Genomic DNA, 24,474 nt, shown 5'->3' with positions numbered 1-24,474 from the left:
TGGGAGGGAATAGTTGCCTCATAAAAACTTGACATGAAGACGAAACAACCAAATACGCCACATCTTTTTTTACATAAAACCCCGCAAGCCGCCTAAAAGCGTGTGTCAGGGGGTATTCAGTTGTATACATATAAAAAGAAAATGCTCAAACAAGATTATGACAAGCATTTATTCAATTATAGCATCATGAGACATGATGGTCTGATGTAGGCAATCATCGAGGGCCAAGTAGCAGACAAGAACGGAAAAGGAAGACCTCGGATTAAATATATGGAACAGGTAAAGACAGATGTGAAAGAGAAGAAATACGTAGGTGTGAAAAGATTAGCTGATGGGAGAATGGAGTGGAGAGCTGTGTCACCCCAATCTTAGGATTGTTGACCAGAAACGATGATAATGTGAACGAAAAATAAGCTTAACTGACCCGGTAAGTTAATAGAAAAATTGACACTTAACCCTTCCCCTGGAACCAACCAGCACCTAGAGAAAGACGAGAAGATGAAAAGCAGCGACCATCTCCGTTCAGTCTGCAGGGTTTTTCTTCTTACGGGGTAAGGATCCGACTAGAGTTTTCGGTGGGTGGACGAAGATATGCACGAGAGCCGAAATGGAAGGAGGCGAAGAAAAGGGTGGGAGGGAACTCGGGTGGAAAGAGCTCCAGGCACGCATTCCTCCTTTCGTAAACCTTCTCCCCACTAGTTCACGGCGTATTGTGCGGCAAAGAAAAGGACCGTCGTCGTTGCCCTGGAACCGAACGGGAAAGGGGGGAGAGAGAGAGGGAATTCATTAATTTACAACCTACGAGGAGAGGGCAGAGAAAAGGTCACTACTCACTAGCCGTGATGGGTAGCGGCGGTCAGCTGATGCGGGTACGAAAGACCTCCGGCCGCCAGGCCTCGGTGGTGGGTTTGTAGAGCTCTCGCCAAACCAAAGGTCATATGTTCGATATCCACCTGGGCAAGTCATCTCTATCCAGTGATAATGGCCACAGGCGTAAGCGGAACCTTCGTAAACCTGAATGATATGCTATCAGCTATGATACTACACTATGGGTATGATTGAGACGTACGCGAAATTTTGTTACTTGAAGCAAATCTGCTAGGTGAGTGAGTGAGCTTGCGCAATTGTTTGTTTCATTGTGTTTCAGTTTAATTTTTGTGTATCACCCCACTGTCATCCCTCTAACCTCCCACCTTTTTTGCCCAGCAAAGAGTATGGCGTTTGAGGAATTTACTTTCTTTCAACTGTTAAAAGGCCTTAGATTGTTCAATTACCTATATTTAACCAGCGAGTTTGCGACTGTGCAATAGATAATTCTTGGCATATAAATATAATAGACCAATATGTACCTAGGATCCAATATAAATATATTCAATATAAATGAAGATTCGTGCCCTTTCCAGAGGCACTTGGAAATTAATAAAGAAATAAATTATGCGAGTAAGAAAATCCTCGGTCAAGGGGATCACTACAAGTGATCGGCAAAGGAGAGTATAAGAGTTGATGGTCAAAATTAAAAATCGGTAATCTAAAAACATAAAATATTACTTCCCTTTTGAGCGACAAATGGTTGCCTCATGGCACGATCACACAATTTCCGAAAATAGAAGACAAGATAAAACCCATGATAATTCACGAATCTTGCGTCTTCCTCTCGAAATTCGAATATTTAGCCAGAAGGCAGAATAATTTCCTTATATTAAGAATCAACATCAGAAATTTAAATTCTTGAGAGAGCAAAAGAAAAAAATCAAAGACACTCACTATCTTCAATGACAGCGAAAGTTCACAGAGGAGATAGATTCAAGACTTTTTTTTAGACCTTCTAGCTTGACGCATTTTATCCATACTATTGCCAATAAAACTATTCTCTATAAACATGTTCGCATAAGATTCGAACCCGTCCATAAATGCGTAAAAAAACGGCTTTGTTATCTTCATTTTTTAATGAATCTCACAATTGGCCATAATAGTCGAACTACCATAGCCACTTAGTCGAACTACCATGGAATAGCCCATACACCAATGAGAAAATGGGACTCAATTCAATTCACTGGCATGAGAGAATACTAATCCCTGATGTGGAATATTAACACCGCGATCATGCACTACCTCGTTCATTGAGAACACTCACCTGCTGCATCTTCTCAAAATCCAAGCACGGCCTCTGGATGTGGTGCGCCCTCGGAGTGTGACGGTGCCTCTTCCGCGGCGACACCTCCAGCGTGGCTCCCGGACCGCTCGACGACCCCCCGTAGTGGAACAGCTTGGGCGGCGGCGACAGGGACCGCCCGGGCTTGTGCGCGTCCAGGGGCGGCGAAGTCCTGAACTCGACGGGCGTGGCCATCGCCAGCAACCCCTGCACCTCCTCGTCCGACGAGCCGGACGAACTCTCGGCCGCGGCCTCCGTGCTCGCCTGCGCCACGATGTCGGACGCGGACGCCGAAGACGCCTCCGCGGCGGACGACGACGCCACCGCCGAGGACGAAGAGGACGAAGATGCGGAAGCGGCGGAGAGCGAGGCCGCGAGCCGCCGGGAGTGGACCACCTGCGACCACTTCCTCTTCTCCGGGTAGGACGACGAGGTGGACGAAGACGCGAGAGTCGGGCCGACGGCGGCGGACGAGGATAACGAGCAGGCCGAGGAGGAATGGCGAGAGGACGGCGTGGAGACCAGGCCCCCTGCCCCCGAGGCCCCCGCGGGGGCGGCGCAGGAGGCTGCGGAGGAGGCGGAGGAGGAGGAGGAGGCGGAGGCGACGTTGGCGGAGGACCGGGACGATGACGGACACCTTATCATCTCTTTGGGCAGCAGGAGGCTGTTGATCACCTCGAGCTCCTCCTCGGAGCTGTGGTGGTCGTAGTTGTGGTCGCTGTCGCTGGGCAGTGCGGAGTCCAGGAAGTAGGGGCTGGCCGTGGCGGACGCCGCGCCTTGGATGACCACGCCGGGCGCCGACGTCGCGGCGGAGGCGACAGTGGATGTGGTTGATGAGGAGGCGCCGGCCGTAGAGGAAGCGCCGGCGCCTGCGGTGCCGGGGCTACCATCGCCGGACGTGCTGGATCTCTCTGTTTCGCTCTCCATCGCTACAATGGGGAGAGACGGAAGAGAATGCATTAATTTCTGTGGATTAAGAAGATCAATTCAAAATAAGCATAGGATTCGAAAATCAATTGCACTCAACAGTTTCACATTTTAATAACCATCCCCTCAAACGATGAGGAAAGATTGAATTATAAGTTGAATTTAATAACGGCAACAAGAAGGCCTCGGATGAAATATACGGAAGAGGTGAAGAAGGATGTAATACAAAAGAATTATACTAGTTTGAAACGGTTAGCTGATGGGAAACACCTCAATTTAGAGCTGTGTCAAATATATATTGGGACTGCTAACTGTTGATGATGACGAAGGAAAGACACCTGGCCCATTAAAAAGAAGCAAAGAAGTGCCAATCTAAGTTATTTTACCAATTAAGTTTGATACGGAAGGAAATTTTAACAAATAACCACGCTAAATCCCCCTTCCTTCCTTGAGCTTCCTTCTTCTATTCTCAATAAGTTGGATCCGATATTACTGTATTAATGCATAAGGTATTCTTGAAATTAACAGGTGAAAAATCGTTGTATACAAAAGTAAGTATAAAGCATACATTGGAAAAATATTTGACGATACCCAAACATCACAGGATGCAATAAATTATAGACGGACATGGATGTAAGTCTATTATGAAAGCGTAGCCATTTTAAATGATACGAAATTTGACGAGCTGAAATACTGAGCACACGTAGCCCGATACCTTCACCGTGTTTTCCCTCCCAAATTTCCAAAGTGAGGTGTTTGCTATGCACTACGGATGACAACGTTAACATCGAGTAGAAATTTCAGAGACAAACACATTCACGAGCCGAGTCAGCAAGCATCAACACGCGATATGTATATTAGCCGGCGTCCCGGTTACACATTTTGTTCGTTGCCTCCGGGCTCTGACATCAGACGAGGTCCTTACATAGCTCCATGCATTATCGACTGCTTTAAAACCCGAATATGATATCCAGCGGGAGAGATTGGCCTCTCCTTTCAGATAATGGAAGTAGTAATGGCGGAGAATAAGGAAGGGAAAACGGATGTGAAAAAACTATGGGAGGATTGTGAACTAGGGACAGAGAGAGAAAAAAAATTAAGACCTCTTTTTTAACCCTTGATGAGGAAAAACTGGAAGAAAAAGAAAATACGGATGGCGTGTTTGCATAACGAAAACTGAAGCGTCACAGCGTACGGGAAAGTTATCAATTCGTTATAAGGCGAGAACAGCAGACGACTTCAACATAAGAATGCTTTTAACACATTTGAATATTCATGCACAGTATGGCGATGATGAATTGAACAAGCTATTCCTGCGTAATTAACATTGAAAACTTGGCGGGAAATAAAAGCAAAGTGAAATTCTCACTTCCATCTACTTTGTAGGTTTAAATAATTTAAATGCAAAAATCGTGATACATCTACTTAAAACACACAGAGTCGGAATTGAGAGCTGCTGGCGATTATTATTATGGCTAGCAAGAGCGAACCGCTAGTGTACCCGTCGTCTCATTGTATTTTAATTGTATACCCACTATACTCACTGTAACACAATAAAAACCGGACGTGAGCAATGAATGTAGAGCATAAAAAAACGAAATAGTAATGTGCTAAAAAAGATCGGCTACAATTTATATTTCAAATTCACACCTACTGCAACGCAATATTCCTTCATATATAATTTTTCGACAGTGCATAACTTATGTGTCGATAAAATCTTCTCTGGTTTGGAACCGGTCAAGGCTTTTGCAGACCAATGTAACAATCACAGTAACTTTTTTATCATTTGCCCGCATGAAATGAAACGGGATGACAAATCTGGTGTATTAAATATTTAATTTAGAATTCTATATTCAACCCTATACATCAAATATCAATCAGATCAACTCCTTACACCCGTTGCCACCAAGGAATAAGTTTATATTAGCATAATGTCATACTTTTCACAAGTAATAACTGACCCATGAAAACAAAGTGTGCAAGCAAATTAAACTTCTCTTTCATTCCACCACGATTTGATCGCCGCTTCCAAAAGCTTCAACGCAATGCCAACGGAAAGCACTCATCGGCAGTAATTATCCAATATGGTCCAAAACATGATCGCATAAATAAAAATAATCGCCCATATCACCCTTGGAAGTCACACAAAATGAAGCACGGATAAGGTCCAGGAGGAGACTACCCTGCTTAGACAACCTTACAACCACACTCAGGTCCCGAATACAACACCATTACAGGATCCCTCTTCCAACTCACACACACACGGACCGGATAGATTAAAAGAAAAAAAAACAATACGGACGACCGGGGACGAAAGTGAACATGTTTAAAACGTGGGAGGAGGAGGAGGAGGACTGTGCTCGCATCCAAAATAAAATAAAATGAACCGAAGGTCACGAGAGGTCAACGTCGCGAAACCCCTTCACGTGAGAGTCCCCGTCTCCCGGTGAAAAGGCGGGCGGCGTCGGTGGCACACGGCCTGCCCAGCCGACCACACTCGCGGGCAATTGCATCCCAATTTAGGACGAGCGGCAGGAGAGAGAATGGGAGTTTCGTTGACAGGTCACGCGAGAGACAAGTCGCGGCTTTGTGCGAGTGTGTGTGTGTGTGTCCCCATCGACCCACTCCGTCGGACATACGAGAGGAAGGTAGGCACGTACGTCGTACATATTCACATTTATACGAACGGGTGCAGGAGCAGCAAAAACTTTTGACGAGCGATGTGTATGTATTCGCCCGCGAAGAGCATTGGGTCACGCAAAGCAAGCGGAGAATGGTAGGAGGTGGGCAAAGGGGTTACTGTGAAAAGAGACTTACCTGCCTGACCAATAATCCTACTTTAATATCCTGAGCCATTTAGTTTAGCACTGCCTGAGCGACTTTGGGCTCTTGCGAATAACTTGTGGCATCAACTTTCGGTGACGCCTGAGTAATGATGATAAGGTTTCGCTTTCATAAAACTATACACAACATAGGTAGCACGTAAATGCGTTTTTAGTAAAGATATTAAAGACTTGGAGCGACACTTGGAAAATTCAAACTTTTCTTGCACTAAGGTTGAACTGCCACAAGATTATCAAGAGCGAATACGAGTTAATTTAGGAAAAAATTGGACTTTTTCTCGTTCCTAAAATCCAAAAATTGATAAAAATGATTTTTCCACTAGAGCTTATTGTTTACACTGAACACATCAAACAAAGCGAGTAATGTTTAATTCCGTAGGTACTACTACGTTTTTTTTAAACAAACATTCGCTTTCTTTCCACTAAGTCTTTTCATGACGAACAGTTCAGTTTCAAAAAACAGTGATGTACAACTCTAACTCAGGGGTTACACCAATTCATTTCAATAGATTCATTAGATGTGGAAGGAACTATTCCTAATGTGGAGCTTTCCGAGACATAAATTCAAAGAGAAATAACTTCGCCTACGGTTTTCCGCTTGAATTTCCAATGCATCCTGACAATAAATCAATAAGTTTCCCTAGACAATTGATTGGAAAAAGTTTCCCACAGAACACGAATAGGTATAACTTTTGCTTTTTGTCGATACAAAAAATAGTTTTTAGACTACTAGTTTAATACGCTCGCAAAGCATTGAAAACGATATCTCAAGTACCAGAATAAAACAAGAGAGAGGAAGAAAAGAATCTGTGAGATGGGAGATGAAGGGATGGAATGAAGCAACCTACACAAACGAAAAATAATAGCAGTACATATTGAAACGAGGAGGCCAGTCGTGAAAGACACCGAAAAATAGGTTAATCTGCCGAGTACCCCGAGAAACGAAATCGTATTGAGATTCCCAATGATTACTTGGCAGCACAACCCGACGTTTCCGTTTCTCATCTAAAGACTAAAAAGCTCCCAACCACATCAATAGCATTTTCACATACAACAGACCTACAGATTGCTATGAGGCTTCCAAAACTAGAAAAAAATTGGATTAAACCCACCAAATGTAGTCTCCTAGATGACACTCATACGGTGAATCTGCACACAAGTATCGTAATTCCATCCCAAAAGCGCTCAGGTTAACATCTAAAGTATTAATACAAAAAGTATTTATAGGCAATGATGGAAAAAAGTGGAGTAGATCCTATTTTGGAATACTCCACAATCAAAAAAACATCAATGAAACCGACGCTCATTTGACTATTTTAACCCATAATGACCACACTAGCTTTGGCTGATAAAAAATAATCTTGATTCATTAGCAGCGACGATCGTAGTTAGGTATCTAATGCACTCGATGATTCTCAGACAAAGAAAAACTGAAAATTCGATTCCAATAAAAACTACGTAACCTATAAAAATGAAAATACACAACCCTGGTAACTTTTCACCAATAAATAATTTTCCAGTGAAAAGTTACCAGGGTTGTGCATTTTCATTTCAACATAGATTTTCACAAAGTAAAAGCCAAATCGATTGAATTCTTCGTAACCTAGGCTCCCTGAATACGTACAGCATGCCTCACCAACACTGACCCGCTTAACTGAGATACTAGCCATCAACAACGGAGGTCAAATCTACTTTTAAAACTTAGCCATCACGTCTCGCATGAAGCTTTCCACCAGCCCCGGATAACGCACAGGGTTTAGCTAGAGAATATCAGCGAAGTTTCCCGGCGCCCGTGCCCTAACATCGATAAAAAAACAACTTTTCTCTTTTTAAGTCAAACCAGTCTGGGAGACCCTCGCAAAATTTTGATGACTGGCTACGAAGTAAGAGAGTCAACTCCACTTAGTATGGTGTTACGAGAAGGGAAATCAATTAGGGCTTAGTGCCGTAGCCGAAGTGAGGCTTTCGATGAATTAAAGCCACGTTGGCCGAGATAGTTGGACGGAATTATCCCGGAGTCGGATAAGTTTCCCTAGTTTCCCTCCTCTTCTTGGAAGAAAAGCAACTTCTTTCCGAGGCTCTATAAATTACATCAACGATTTCTTCGCGACTGAATGAATACGTAACTTTCAGGCATAGCAGTCCCGCTAGAAGGCTAGAGCAATTTCGTAAAATTACGTTGGCAAAAACAAGAAAAAATACGAAGAAAGATATTAAACTTAGATGAAAGATAAACTACTCCTGATTGTCTTGTATGATATTAGGCACGATGTGGTGGAAGTTCGTAATATTGTTGAAATGACACATTGCAATATTTCCACTTATAGATTTATTTTACACTACGCGTTTCGCCATTACAGCGACATTTTCAAGTGTGAAAAAAGTCTTAAAGATTTTCCACCATGATATATAAGGAAAATCTTTAAGACTTTTTTCACACTTGAAAATGTCGCTGTAACGACGAAACGCGTAGTGTAAAATAAATCTATAAGTGGAAATATTGCAATGTGTCATTTCAACAATACTCCTGATTGATTTAAATGGGTAGAATAGCTTGGCTCTCTATCGTAGCATACTTTTTTGATTCCAAAACCAAGAATGTGTGCAAACGCTACGCATAAAAGATGAAAGTATTAATATATGAACGATTTTTAATGCCGCAGATACCCAAATAATATGACAAAGTACACACCAATCGTAAACACGCCACTACCCACTGAGAGCAAGCCTATGGTAGTTTCTATCAAGAGGACATGGAATACATATTCGACACGGAAATAATACTTCAACGGGGAAATACTAAAATCATCCTTGGAAAGAAAAAATAAAGAGCGAGGAAAAAAACAGATTTTCTACGGAAGAAAGGATATCCAAACATAAAATCGAAACAAGAGCAGCGAGGATTCCTCAAAAACCGAGTGAAAGCGAGGAAACGTAAAAATCGATGCAAGCGGCATTAGAGACAGTCATATCGATCACGAAAAAGGTATACAAGAGATATATAACCGAAACGAAAGCGAAAGAACGAGACGGCTGAAAAAAAAATTGAACGGCGGATAATGGCGGAAAAAAACGAGGCAGTTGGGGCGCAAGTAGAACACGTACACGCGATCAATTTATAGTGCACACGACGGCGCAAACCACCCCCAACCCCATCTCTCCTCCGCCAATCAGTCCGACTGACTACACCCTTTCCTAAAAAACATTCCCACACCCGAACGAATCGCAGACGTAACATCCCCTTCTCTGCCAACAGACCAAATCACCACACACAACCCAGTCTCGGAGTGTAGCTGTCCTAATCATACCCGGCAGCGGATAGAAAGCAGTGGCTCAGCACAATGATTCCCGGCTGAATACAGAAGCTGTAAGCACATACATACTCATTAATGTAACCTATCTAGATCGTACGATAACTTGTCACCAATAACAATAAATTTTACGACAACGGAAGATGAAAGAGTAAAATTCGTTAGGTTCACTAATAGACATGAAAAAGCACGGCACGGGTTTAATAACAAAGTACATATTCAGGTGGGCATGTGTACATGTAATGAAACCTGGTCCGTGCTTTTTCAAGCATCTTGGTGAACCTAACAGAGTTTTTTTTATTTTCCACAATGGAAAGGTTTCACATAGTTAAGGCTGAAGTCATCAGCTATACAATAGTTACTTCTTTAGAAGATGGGATACTGAATTCAGAATTCAGGGTAAGCGGGGCACGGCCTACGCATACTCTTTGTTGTTGGAGTCTAAATGGTTCATCCGGGATCAAAACCCGGAACTCTAGGGTCAATAGACAACAAAACACTCTCCGAACGCTCACCATACCTAGAAGTACTGATGAATCGTAGCTACAGATTAATTAATCATGATCGATTTCCTAAATTGCATGGAAACCTAGACAAGAAGACTGAACAACCTTGCAGGCCATAACTTGAGACATGATGGTCTGATAAAGACAATTGTTGTGGGACACGTAGATGGCAAGACCTCGAATGAAATATATGGAACAGATAAAGAAGGACGTGAAAGAGGAGAACCACGTAGGATTGAAACTATTATTTGATAGGAGAATGGAGAGGAGAGCTGCGTCAAACCAATCTTAGAATTGGTGACCAGTATGATGATCGTGCATTGTGTCTAATCGCAATTTGAAGTCAAATAATTAGTGTATTCGAGGAACTTTAAAAAGAACGCGAGGTCAGGAAAAGAAGGGGTAGGAAGGATAAATTATGGGGAGAGATAGAGAAGAAAGATGAAAGAGGAAAGGAGGCACAGGACAGTAAAATAGACCAGAAGAAAGAAATAAAGAGAGAGAGGGATGGAAATCGTTTTTTCCCGGCATTCCCTAGACCACCAACACTCCCTTTTGTGCCCGAGGAGACTACCGAGACTTTCTCCGCCGAGAGTCATTCCTTTTTCAACCAAACCGCCTCCTTAGCCTCGCTCACATACACGCACGCAAATAGGAAGACCTGAACCCACTATAAAACCCTTCCTCGTCGTCCGAAGGAAGCAGTGCGACATCACCAAACGTAGTTTTCGACAATAAGAACATTCGTGGGTAGATTTCGTATCCTAAAGATGATCTAAAATTGAAGGCATGAATTCCAAATACAGCTGACCCGAGAAGTTTTGAGATAAGAAGTCATTAATACCTTCCCATCGATTACAGCTAAAGCTTCGATTTTCTCAATGAATATATACCACACATACGAGATCGCAATAGAACGTATACGAACTAAAAACTTGAAATACGATATTAAGAATCTTCTAAAATATTTAAAATTATTGTTTCTATAAAAAATATAAAGAAATGTATTCACGTAAAAGAAAAGTAATAAGCCTATGATGAAAAACGAATGCTCTTCGCAAAATATGAAGCTGATCACGCGCGAAATCTATAGTGATAGTAGTCCAACAAGTATTGCCACGGAAAAACTTCAACCTGACTTGCAATCAATACAGGGACCCATGTGTTTAGAAGCCAATGAGCAGACCACGAACTCAATTCTTACCTCACCAGATATACCAACAGTGTAATCGTTTCTACGATATTCCGCTCCGAAAATCGGCATGCTCCTTCCATCAATTCGATCCATTAAATATCCACCATAGATCCCTCAATCCCAAAAGATTTTCATCCACATATCTCACAGGTAGTCTAGCTTAAAAAATAGGTACCTAACCGATGAAAACATGAGAAAATATACGTGGTCGTGATTGAATGACAGAGTGTAAGAAAGGGTGGGTAGGAAGAGGGCATTTATAAAAAATGATTGAGATAAGGGGGATAAAAACCGACACCACCCCTTTTCATAGTCCCCTTGAAGAATACCCGGCCGTGGAGAGGGAGGCGAACCGTGCTCGATAAGGAATGCGGGACCAACACACGCCCCCAAGTGCAACGGGAGGCGGCTGCAACAGCCACGCCTAGCGCATACCGCACCATCCCAAGCCAGAGCAACCCTTCGGTTTAATAGTGGGCCAAAATTACCCACGTAAAAGTATTCGAGTATTCAATTGTTTTCTCAGCATCGATAATCCGACACAATACGAGTATCAAAATGAACATGAGGCGACAGTAAGTGGAGCCATCATATTTTGTACTGTTGCCAAAAGAGGCCATGTTTTGTTTTTGTAACTAAGTCAGAGATTGTGATTGTAAAAGGACTCGCTTAGTCATCACTAATAAATTGAAGAGATAAATGTGAAGATAGATAATTCAGAATATCTCCAAGTTTATCCAATTAATTCATTATTGATAACTAACCAAGGCCTTTTACAAGCAGTCTCTGACTAAGATACATAAAGAAAACATCCACGCCACCTTGACAGCAATACAAAATATGATGGCACCACTTACGTTGACCACATGTACTCGGACAGGCAGCTAAAATGGAGGGACATTATGTCTTCGTTCCTAATAAATTGTGGAGAAGTTCATTCAGTGGGAATCCATTATGATGAAGGGATTAGAAAAAAATACTTGGTGATTTACTACACGTTACTTCATTCACCTCGAACGGTTTTGCTGTAAACGACATTGTGAAGCAGTAACTAGAGAGCAGAGGCGAATAAATGGGAGACTAAGAAGCTCTCTTTTTACTGCACGTACGAAAAATGAGGTAGACTAAAAAAAAGTGATTGAGGAAATATGAGCAGAGATCAAAATGAGAGGGAATATCAAAAATGTTGGGCTAATGTAATCCGTTCATTCTTAATTTTACTGATAATACATTTGAGTATTTAGTTCACAATAGCTTACCTACCCCAGAATCGGAATACCTCAGTAAGCAGTGACTTTATTGTTGAAGTGAGGAAATTACCATTTTTAGTTTATATTTCACCATGGATATATCGCATTTCCACCACGTAAGGTCTGAAACGATTTCATAACCTCTCCGGGAATTAGATAAACTATCTGGGTCTGCAATTCCCGAGCTCGCGGTTCTATGGTACACTCATAACGCGGTTGCCTTTTTAACCCGCCCCCTCATCCAGCCCCAACACAAGTTAAAAAAAAACATTTCACCGTCTCTCCCACATCCCTGGAACGGTGCAGACCGTACGACCGACAGAAACGGACTTGACCCAGAATAGAAGGGTGTCTATCTAACCAGAGAGTTTCCCTCATAGCGGCGTTGATGCGGGTTTCCCCGTCTACGGTAGGTCGCAGCGAGGGAGGGTTGGTTGGTACGGCGTCGAATGAAAAGGAAAATAGGAGAGGAAAAAAATGTTCTCTACGGGGTGGTTGAGGTGGGCAGCAGCCAGCCGAGTACGAAAGGTGAGCTAGACGCAAAAAAAAGTGATTGAGGAAGTATGAGCAGAAATCAAAATGAGAGTAAAAATTTATACAAAAAATGTTACGTAATCCCTTCCTTCTGAAATATACTGAGAATAACTTAATCGTCGATATTGCAGTACAGATCTCGACCAGTATAGTTCACAAATTTCCACAGAGGGGAATGACGCCTCGGTAGCTTAACGGGCTAAAACACTCGACTAGGAATCGGGAGATCCGGGTTCGTAACCTGGTTAAGGCGAATGATTTCTTTCTCTGTGGATTTTTCGCACAAGTTGTGCATTGCGGGAGACTCCGTAAAGTTAACACCGTGGCAAGTCCCAGCATATTTACATCTGAGAATGCAGTAGAGCAACTAGCTTACAATGGCTCACCTACCCTTGAATCGGAATGCATCGATAAAATTTTCTTCCGTCACGGGCTGTAATGCCGGCGAAACTGCCCTTTACGAAGATGGACACACGCGGTGCATAACCCGAAAACCTCTCCACTGAATCTTCACCACACCGCGTATGCCACATAAGGAGTTTCCCCTCACAGTGATTAGAACCCACCTACCTATTGAGGGAAGCTAGTGAGCATGCTTTCACTACACATTAATCAATATAAGTTCAATCTATCGTCACGAGTCATTTGAACGCTCTCTTGGCAATTTTATCGTTGCGTTGGAGTGAATGAGAACGATTAAATCCACTTCACTGTACCGGGAGTATTTTTTAATGTCTACCTGGAAATGTACCAGCAGTTCACTTCGTTATTTACAATACATATCTTTATCGAAAACTAGAAAGCTAAGCAAACGACCCCTGTACGACCTTCGCAAATACCGTCACAAGCAGCTAAGAGAATGGGGCCCTGACAGAGCATACACGCATTCACTGAATGAGCCTGAAGAGGAAAATGAGTAAACATCAACTTAAGTCATAGGGTGAGTAAAAGAGTTAACCCATCTCTATTATTATTCATCATGACCATGAACAACAGTCTCGTTTCCTTTAGATGAGCGAATAAAAATTTCCTAAACTTGGAAATAATGGTTATTTCACCAAAAAGAAACGATTAATTTTAACACCAGAAAATACCATCGACTGTCTTAGAGAAGCGATTACAGTTTTCGGTGCCCAAACACTGAAGTAATACGTGGAAAGAGAGAATGGCGAACACGGATGAATAAACGCCAACTCCGATTAATTCCAAACATGGCTCTCGTTCCCGGTAAAAGCGAACGGTCATATCGAGGTCGCGCAAATATTTAGCGACCCGAACTATCGATTGGCTGTCACCAATTAGAGCCCGAGGCACAGAAGCTTCATTGTTCCAGTATGGATCCACCGGGGAAGCTTTAAACCCGCACCAACAAACTCACTGAATTCCAACTCGAAAACCAAGCACTTGAGCTCTGTTTCAACTGCTGTCAGATCGATGTTTTACGTGCTCCAAAGTTGCGTTCAACAATCAACACAAGACTAACATGCTGCGAGCTGCATATTTCACGGAATTTAAAGGCTGTTTCAGGCTTCGAATTTGATTGCTACGCTGGTAACGAAAAAACGGTATGCCGCCACAATAATTAACATGGAAGTGTCCCGAGAATGACAAATACGCACCGTGATCGCAGAAGTGGAGTAACAAAAGAAACCCTGGAGGCGAATGATAAATATACTCATCTCCTCTGGTTCGTGAGAATATTTAGGCGCTTAAAATTTGGCTAAATATAGCTATATCGAAAGTGAGAAATAGAAATATTGCCACCTGTATCCACATTCCCTATCACCTTGGTCAAATAAACTTAAAAGCTTGCGAAATAACCATAAGCATCGATTAAGACTGCGATCAAAGTTGGACAAATTTCTAATTTGCAAATAGATCGAATCAACATCGACAAAGTAAGTCCTCAATAGATTTGTTCTCTTTTCGAGTCCCTGACCATAAGTGCAAGTATGAAGGTTTTCAATAGTCGACTGTTGTTACCCTCGACTATATGTGAAAATATTTAAACCAGTATTTAGAAGTCTAGTCCCACGATAACAAAGAAAGCATGAATCAAAAAAACTTCAAAGAGTAAACCGAAAAATATTGTGGCTAGATCGATAGATATCACAAAGGATGTGCCACCACAAAAATAAAACTCCTACGAAAGACATAAAACCATGAGTTGGAAGCTCGGTTTCCGCTGATAACGATGACAAAACCGCTGGAGGGACTTACTTCTTGGAACTCCTTATTCCGTAAAAGAATAGTTACACTAAATAAAGGGATAAAAAGACTGCGCAGATAAATAAAAAGCATGGGAACGAGAAGGGTCTTACTTTCAATCAAGGAAAAGAATAGATTCACAAAGCGCCTTCCGTTCATACCGTAACAGGTACATACGACGAACGGCTGGTGTTTTGCATGAATACGAAAGAAAGAAAAAAGTCTTGGAATTGAAGTCCAAATATTTCCTTCCAAATGATGACGATATATTCGCGCCTGTGCGCGTCGTTCGCTTACATTTTAAATACTATGAATAGCGCAAATAAAATATTAAATTTACTCTATAAAATATTGTTACAGGTTGAAACTTTGCATTTTTAAATTTTAATTGAAATCCATAAATCGGCTTAAAAATTTATAAACCCAACCTTCAGGCCAGGAGAAAACCTAACATCATTTTATTGTTTAATTGACAAATGCGAAATATCAGGGCTTTTAATGTGATTTGGAAATGAGCTACATGTATTGTTTTCAATACATCATTTAAGAGAAAACATTCTATCTTAGCACAGTTAAAGAAATATTTTTCATCATCCTCGAAAATAAACATATCCATCATTTAAGAGAAAGACCGGTAACAAGAAAGGAAGAAACGATACAAATTTAAATGGAAGGTGAATAAACTCGCTGACGTTCCAATATTTCTAAGGTGCATGAGCCGCGAAATACCAAGAAAATCAGGCTGTAGAAGGGCCCCGGTCATAATTCTTACACCTCGTCCACTATTACGAGGTTCGCGATGACACTAAGACGACGCTCATCTTGTTCAAAAGGGACGCAAGTCAGTTTCGCACAATTTATCTGGCAACCCCCAGACCGAAAAAAATGAACGGCATTCAACGATATCCGCCTCACCGCTTCTTTTAACGTTATATCGATCTTGCGCTTGAGTTTCTGTCTACCCTAAACACCTCTCTCGCTACTCGTAGTTCATCACAGCTACAAGGCTCCAGTTATCTACGCTTACAAAATGCGCGGAAACAGTAGGATAAATATGAAAATAGGAAAAAATTAAATATACAGGCCCCGGAGAAAGGGTACGGTAGAGTAAGGGTGAGTACGGCAGAGATGGATAGTTATTGAGAAGTAAAAGAACATTAGTCAACGGTAGCGATTACATTCTACGCACTATTTTACTTGTAATCGTTACATTTTCAAAAATACAACCATTGCTAGTAGCTTACTCATTGTTTTCTGAAATAAATCGTTACTTTATTTATACTATTATTAGAATATGAAATGTCTAGGCCAAAAAAGGAGAATGTATACCTACGGTAACCCTCACGAATTTTCCCTCCGCAGGGCAAATACCATGTCAATATCTATCAATGAAAATGTGCAAATATTAGAGACTCAAGAACACCACATAATAAATTATCACACTCAAACTAGATATCTCCCTCATTTTATTGGGCAGTTTAATATTTTCAAAATATTTTAGGAAAATTGAACAACAGATAATCGTAACTGTAAGTAGTTCCTTTCAAATAATTGGTACTAGTAACTGATGAAAAGTATTAGAAACTATCACACTCAGCTACTAATTTTTAGTACGTTAGCCGTCCTTGGAGGAGGAAAGAGAGGATTCGAGTATTAAAGACAAAATACTGCTCTGCTCTCCGCGATATCTGCCTTCAGGCACACGAGCTAACAGCGACTGCCGAAGCACGAACGCCGAGGAGGCAAACAATTCAATGTCTTTCCCTTTTCCCAACCATTCTAACAGGTACACAAGGAGCCGGGGGTCGAGCGCTAGAGTTGAAACGGGGAGAGCGGAAGAATATCTTACACAGCCGGTTGCGTGCAGAAAAGAATCCAAAAGGGAGGACAGGCATGAAAAAGAGGGCCTCATAAGCAGAGAGGAAAGAATTCAGAGGAACGAACGTTTATCTACCTATCCCTTTTCTGTATCTCCCCATTTCTGTCCCGAGGAATTTATTTCCCAATTCCTCTTTCGAGAGGAATACACCCTATTTTATCTTCCAAGCAGAGGAGACTCATTTTCGGAACAAGAAATATGACCGCAAATAGTGGAGATCAGAACTCGTTCCCCGTCCACCCTTCCAAGGAAAGGAAGGAAAGAGAGTTCATTGTAGGTATGACAACGGTATGTGATACTACTTGCAAAAATTTACACTGCGCACATCCTGCTACCTAGATGTTTAATTTTTCTTATTACCAGACACTGATTGTCTAATTTTTCTGTGCCCTATGTTTGAGCACGTTAGATGATCTATTATAATCGATTAATAATTGTAACGGATAATTATCGATTCGATTTATATTAACCATTTGGAATAAAAGACAGTTCTAAGTAATATAAGACGCAAATTTGCTTCATCATGGTGAGTGATTCATAGCTCAAACAACTTCCATTCACCGTTTTACAGAGACATAAAGGGATCCTAAAAATTTACATCAATTTCCCAACAGTCTATAATTAGGTATTAGGAATTGGTAATAAAATTGAAAGTAGAGTTAACAAAGTCGTTCAATTCCTTCATGATTACATTAATACAGTTGAAAACGTTGAAAAAATTTCATATATTGATGTCTTGATGCAGTGAAATTTGTATAAAATTCAATCGGAGAGATTGCTTAAGAGAGATCACCCCCTGCCAAATACCTTAAAGGTAGCCAGTTGGGGACTGTGTGAAAGGTCAAGGCTCATCAACACGTGGGCTTCTTTAAGATGACCGCAGGATAAAGTTATATTCTACTCTCCTTTTTTGGTCCCTAACAGATGTGTGCAAGGTAGTACATGAGAGATATATCCGAGTATTTCTTTCGAATGTCTGTTTATTTTGTATCCACCCTGCCTCCGGAATAATATCCAAGAGTTATTAAAAACGTACGGATTGATGAGTAGCAAGAGACAAGGAAGTGAATACGAGCAGACATAGAGAAAACTAAACACTCATATGCACGTGGAAATATTGAAAGCCGGATGAACGGCTGTACGTTGAAAATTTTTTGGCTCTACCATTGAAAGACTTCCCGCTGCTATTTAAATGGAAGCTTAGGACGTACTTCTCTCACTCAATTCTCCCTTAGAAATGCAAGAAAATCCCTGCAAGCAGTGTGCATGAGTTTTGAGAGGGTTACCTGACGAATTTGGAGCGTTTACGGAAAAAAAATCACACTGACGAAAGAGGAGTATCTAGTAATGAATGAGTGAATTTATATATTTTAATAATCCCAAGGAATCCAGGAAAACATCGTAAACAGCAATTCACCACTCTTTTACCCAAACGCGAGACAAATATTCCCACCAAGGCAAGGGATGATTTTTAAAAAGTCCCAATAAATATATATGCCACTCCGCCATATTTATCAGGTCACGTGACGCCCGTAAACGTTATTGACAGCGGCATTTACTAAACAAAATCCGGAAGCCAGGAGAGACTGAGATGTTATTTCGTTCGTCGGTGCACCGCAATTTTTTAAGCACCACAAGGCACAGTCGCAGAATCTGGCTCTGAATAATAAGGAAATATTTTTTCCTAATCCAACAGATCCATGCATAGCGTCTCTAAGCTCGGGACAAGAAAAAATAATCTCTTCTGGATACTTCAAGAGTCTTTTAAAGAGTTAATTACGTCACATAGGCACAAGTAGGAATGGTGAATACCAAGTATTACGTACTGCTGCGAGACCGGACGATTCTATTCATATTTTATGCAAAGCCTAGGCTTTTCGGGGTCCCTAAAAACGCAAACTAGGATTCGGTAAACAATGAGATCCTCGAATAAAAAAATCCCTTGAGAGAAGGGAGGTTCCTTTCTGCAAACCTTTCCAACTTCCATTCTGCCTTCCCTTTAACGTTTGCCTATGACGTGAACGAAAGGAATGAATGCCCTCCGAGCGGCAAAAGAGAGAAAAAAAACGAGAGGTCCATCGCTGGATCGACAAGGAGTTTATTTAGTGACCTTATACCTCAATTCCCTCCAGACTTAAACCTTCGGGGAGGAAAAAATTCCCTTGCACATCTGAGGGATTCACCATTGAGAGATGCCGAGAGCAGCCAGCAAAAGCGGAATTTAAGAAAGCAAATAAATATTCTAGGTACGCAACAATAATGTTAATAGCCTATACCATTTTAATACAAACCATTGAATCCATGAGTCATGGTCCATGCTTAATACAGAATATTTTACTAGCACAAAAAATTAAATTTACATGAGTACTGAATTTCATCGGGGTGAACCCTAAACTATCACGCTCAAATTTAGTTTTTTTTTCAAATTTTCAGACTCGTTTTACATATTTTTTCCAGATGGCTTGTAATAAATATTAATTATTTTAAGAAATATTTAATCCGAAGGTTATACAAATAGTATAAAGTGCGGTGAAATGTTGATCTTAAAGGAAATCAAGTCAATCTACGGTATAAAATGAATACTTACAGTTGCCGACCATCATCTAAATGGCATTAAGGGAATGGGATGCTCAAATATCGAAGATGCATCTATGCAATAAAATGATACATAGCAATAAATGAGTAAACATCACTGTTAGACTTCTACCTCTAAGATGACTTTAATACATTTGATTTTTTTTTAATGTTCCTGATATCCTGTGGTTTTCCAAGCACAAAGCAATTCCTGAATTTTCCAAATTTTTCGGAGGAGTAGCAACCTTTTCATATTAACCAGTCCTGGACCACTACTACTCATCATCTGGACGAAACAAGGGATACGGAAATTTTGCCCCGACTCGTACCCCACTGAGATTGCGATCGCAACGAAGACACACATCCCTCGCCACGGTTCATTCCCAAGAAGACCCGCCATAATAGTGGTCGCGAGCAAACAGTCAGTGTAAGTAGCCTTGCCCCCCGGAGGGAGAAATCCCGCAACAGTGTGTGCATGGAGAGAGGCTGGGCGGCCTTGATGCGGCAGAGAACAGGAAGGGAAAGGCATTTAATTGGTAAACTTTGCCACAGTGGTCACGAGAGGAAAAGGGAATTCAAGATTGCGTAAAAAGAGAGAGAGAGAAATGGGAGAAAGCTCGGAAGTGGAGCATCTTATGCGAGTATATAAACGCCTAATGATAATGCGAGCGAAATTTTCGGTCCCAGTCAAAGATAGGACGGAGGACTCGAGAGAGATAACGACTCACGGATGTATTACGCACAGTTTGAAATGGTATAGAGAAAGAGTTTCAAGAGAAAGTACTGCGTCACAAGAGGGTAAGAAAGAGTCCCGTAGGAGGAGAGCCGGGATAAAAATGATAACACACTGGCCAGGAGTTTTAATGAGCTCAGACGGTGAAACAAGACCACCGAAAACCAAGGGAATGTCGGATAGACACAGTAGGACCCAGGAGCGAATCGTTGAGGGAGAGGTGGCAATATCTGCTTAAACACCATCTTATACTGAGTTTGAGGGCATGTAATAACCCTGATGAATGATATTTATGCGTAAGATGAGGGTAATTGCCTCTCCATACTTTCCGTACGATTCCCACTGTACACAGGCTTAAAGATGCCCCGGGGAATAACTTCAGAATCGAAATCTTCCATTTTCCGACTCAAAAGATTGAAAAGACAGAGTTTCTAGGATGATTATACTACAGATTGACTCAAATCAACTGAGATTCCCTTTGCCGTTCACTATTACTCACTAAAAAAGAGAAAGGGAATGCAAAATGATGTTTCGAGAAATATCATCAATGTTAGATAAAAAAATTATCATATGGACAACAATATCAGACCCGCTAGTTTTCAAAAGACTTCCAATTGGTAACGCAGACAACATCCAGCGGAAGTAGTTCTTGAAAACATTCATTTTACTGGGTACAGCCTTATTCAGGTTACACAGATTTAAATAAAAACACAAACCTATGTAAATCATGGTTAATTTGGAATATACGCGTTAAAATAGGAGCATGAAAACTTAAATTTGCATGCATAGAATCGAATTTAACATCTAATCAAGCAATATTTCTACTGATATGGTAAGAGGAGGCGATCGACAGATTAGGTCATTTGAGTCATACGGAAGGGCAACGGAGGAAGGATTATGAGAAACTTGGCGCGGGCAACAGTTTGCTCTTAACTTAAAGCTCCGAAGGAACCACAGTTAAACGTGCCATTAGAAAGAAGAGAGTACTGTACTTGAAGTGCACTCCGCATAGCACTTAAGCATGTATTGGGCAAACCCTGGAATATCTCTTCAGCCACCGGGAATTGAACCCGGGACCACGATGTGGGAAGCCAAAACTTACACCACCACAACGACTCGATCCTAAAAATTTTTACCTGACAAGTGTTTAAAAATAATGGGGTAAAATTAACACTAACTGCTCATAATTCCATGAAGAAATAAACGAATACGTTACTCTAAATTTAGCGAAAGTGGTAAATATCCAAAAAATTTCCTACGCTTTATATAGGTATCTGAAAACAATTCTAAAATAAGTATCAAAGTAATAATAAAATAGAGGAAGAGGAGATTAAGTATTTCATCTTCAATACTTCCTCTCACTACACTACCTCAAGCGTAAGGCAAAGGCCACGTAAAGAAAGAGATGGGGAAAAGAGATATGGTTGGTTTAAAATCAAGACGTCTGTCGTCATTAACTTTGTTACGCTCCGAGAAACTCCGAAGGGAGAGGATTTCTCGGTTAGAAGATAAAAAAACAGCTAGACGTCACGTCTCTTCCTACGCGCAGGAAGCTGCCGCAGAAAGATCGGTGCGAGGAGTATAAAATGCTTCAATGATATTAAGCACTGCCTTAACAGGTCCGAGGCCACAAAATGTAAAAAAATACAAATTTTCACCGCGTTTAAGAGACAAAAAACAATGGAGCACCACAAAAAAATGTGTGGAAGCTTGACATTTTGAAATTAAGAATTTGCTAAATCGCCAAGCTCCTGAGATGAAACAAAAACTTCCCAATAGCTATTTTTTCGACGATGCGTTTGCATAATTTAAATACTTTCTACCTTTTATCCATGGAACGGAATTATTCCGCTATAAATATATAAGAACTAAAAACAAATTTAATTAATGTAAGTCCCCCTTTACTAAAAATAGTGCGCACTAAAAAAAGGAACAAATAATAAAATGCAGAAACGTCGGATGCGATTATTTAAGTCAATCTACACGTGCTACACACGACATTATTTTATTAATCGACAGTACCGCAATGAAAACACATAATATGAAGCAGGATAAACAGTGAACAAGTCGTCTTACTACGGTATCTCACTACAAACTACGACAATTCACTGCATTCAATCCAATATCTGAAACGAATTCGCGCCGACAAGGAAAGGATACAAACAAGGCCTCAAAACGAATTAAAAAATAAAGGAAATAAAATAAGCGGTATACATGTCACGCTCCTGATACGACACGGGAGATAACATGTACAGAGAAGGGGGTCGAAACTGTACACGGTAGGAGGAAATTACCATTACAGTGGAGAGCCCGCCGACGTATCAAAAAATAGGGGACTAACATGGAAAGGAATGGATGTAGCGAGATGATGATGGCTGGGCTGGGAGCGCTAAGGGTTGAGGGGGGTGGAGGGAGAAGGCGAATAACAGGAGAGGGAACGGCTTCTGAAACGAAGGGAAAAAAAGGAATCAGAAGACGCGAGACAAGAGGGGGAGGGAGGGTGGGAACGAGAAGGAAGAAGACCGAGGTTGGTGGCAGAGGGTGAGTGGAGGCTAGAGGAAATGAGGGAGGAAAGAGATTTCGCTAAAGGGTTGGTCGTGAGAGGGGAGAGGGAAGGGGATGATGAAAAAGAAGAAGGAAGGGGGGAGGGAAGAGTTACGCCAAAGTAACGGGGCTATCGATTTTTCCCATGCACGGCACACAAAAAAAAGCCGCCGCCGGGCTGTAGTACGGAGGGGGATGAAAGTAGAGAGAAAAGAGAAGAAATAGAGCACGGGAAATGAACGGAGGGAAGACGAAGAAGAAGTGGATGGGAGGATGGCCGGAGGGAGGTAAGGCACGGGGATGGAAAGGCAAACGTCAGCGGGGAAACACCGCCGCGGAGGGGGACGGGCCTCTCCGATGGGGTTGTTCGATGGCTCGATACATCGAAACCATAATCGATGATTATAATAATCGACAGAGAAGTTGGAAAACATTATCTCACCGGCTCAAGCCTTCCTTAGACGTCGAAGTCAGCGGTTAAAACATTCGAATATTACATGATCTCTGCATTCTATTCGGGTTTTCACCGCGTCCGTTGTGTTTTGGCGACAACAGTTTCGCTAACATTGCAACACTCTTTAGCGAAACTCTTGTCGTCAAAACACAACGGACGCGTTGAAAACCCGAATAGAATGCATAGATCATTTAATCAACGCCGCGAAAATCTTCGAACCTACATTACTCGAATATTACGTTCGACTCATACGAGTGGACAAGGAATTTCGAAGGAAGTACTAATCGATTGAGGTTTCGATCCAATTAATTAGCAAAGTTGGAGCTGTTGAAAGAAGCAGCAGAACTTGCTTTATATGTAGCCATACATATATAGCAAGGATGAGCCAAGCTGCATATATAGCAAGTGGCAAACGTTGATACACTTACGCAGAAAAAGAATATAATTGACGCTTGTTTTTAATCAATGTATAGCCTTTAAGGGAGACATCGTGAGCCAAAATTTAATTAATATTTCTAAGAAATAAGGAAGGATAAAAATAAGTATTTCGCCCACTGGATATCTTTTGTTTTTCCACTACTGTCATAACGAAACGCGTTGGCACTTCCGGGGCACTCAAGTGTTCACAATGTAGCGAGGCATCGTTTTCGAGCTAACATCATAGCAGTTAACTTCGGCGTGCATATTAAGCTTTATCCGAAAGCGTATCCGTTCAATGGTTCGATCAATTGAAATTCGCATCAATCGTCCCACCAAAAAAATCAATCTTACATTAATAGTTTTCCCATATTTTTTTGACCATTGACGATGCGATGGGGAGTTTGATTGAGGAAAATATCATTTTATTTTTCTGAGTAATGAGCAAATAATATTTATTCATTGGTAAACTTCAAAAAATAACCCGTCAATAGATCTTTGATAATTCATTAACGAAATTATATCACTATAAAAAATTAAAAAGGTAGCATTATTTTTCGAGAGTTAATAAAAAAAATTCTCCCCACAACACTTCACAAATCAGACTGCCACCACTGTCTAGGGCTATGCCAATACAATAGCCTTCCATTATTATGCTCAGGAGGCTCCAATTTTAAGGAAATCATTAATCAGATGTCTCCTTGGATGAGAAATTTGCGTACATAAGGTCGGAAAAGCTTCATGCTAATATTGCACCAAAAACTCGGGAGGATATAGCTAAAGAAACGCCGTGCTACCACAGTATTTTAACATTCATGAGTAATTCATTCCTAGATGGAGGTTTATGCTTCGGCATCATTCAACATTTACACAAGCTTGATCACGATCAAACGAAGAAATAAGAAACCGTTCTAAACCCACCAATGAGAGAAAGTCGAATAAAGACA

General features: G+C 41.3%; 1 protein-coding gene across 1 annotated transcript in view; it reads right to left on the bottom strand.

The window, feature by feature from the left end:
* LOC124157747 (putative protein TPRXL) overlaps window positions 1-24,474 on the bottom strand; it is a 539,286-nt gene that overhangs the window by 445,927 nt on the left and 68,885 nt on the right. The window contains exon 3 of the mRNA XM_046532745.1: window positions 2,135-3,081. Within this exon, the coding sequence (XP_046388701.1) occupies window positions 2,135-3,081 (947 nt within the window). The remainder of the gene's footprint in view (window positions 1-2,134; window positions 3,082-24,474) is intronic.

This window comes from Ischnura elegans, chromosome 4 (assembly GCF_921293095.1).
Source record: "Ischnura elegans chromosome 4, ioIscEleg1.1, whole genome shotgun sequence".
Taxonomy (NCBI): Eukaryota; Metazoa; Arthropoda; class Insecta; order Odonata; family Coenagrionidae; genus Ischnura; species Ischnura elegans.
This window is presented reverse-complemented; position numbering and strand designations above follow the sequence as displayed.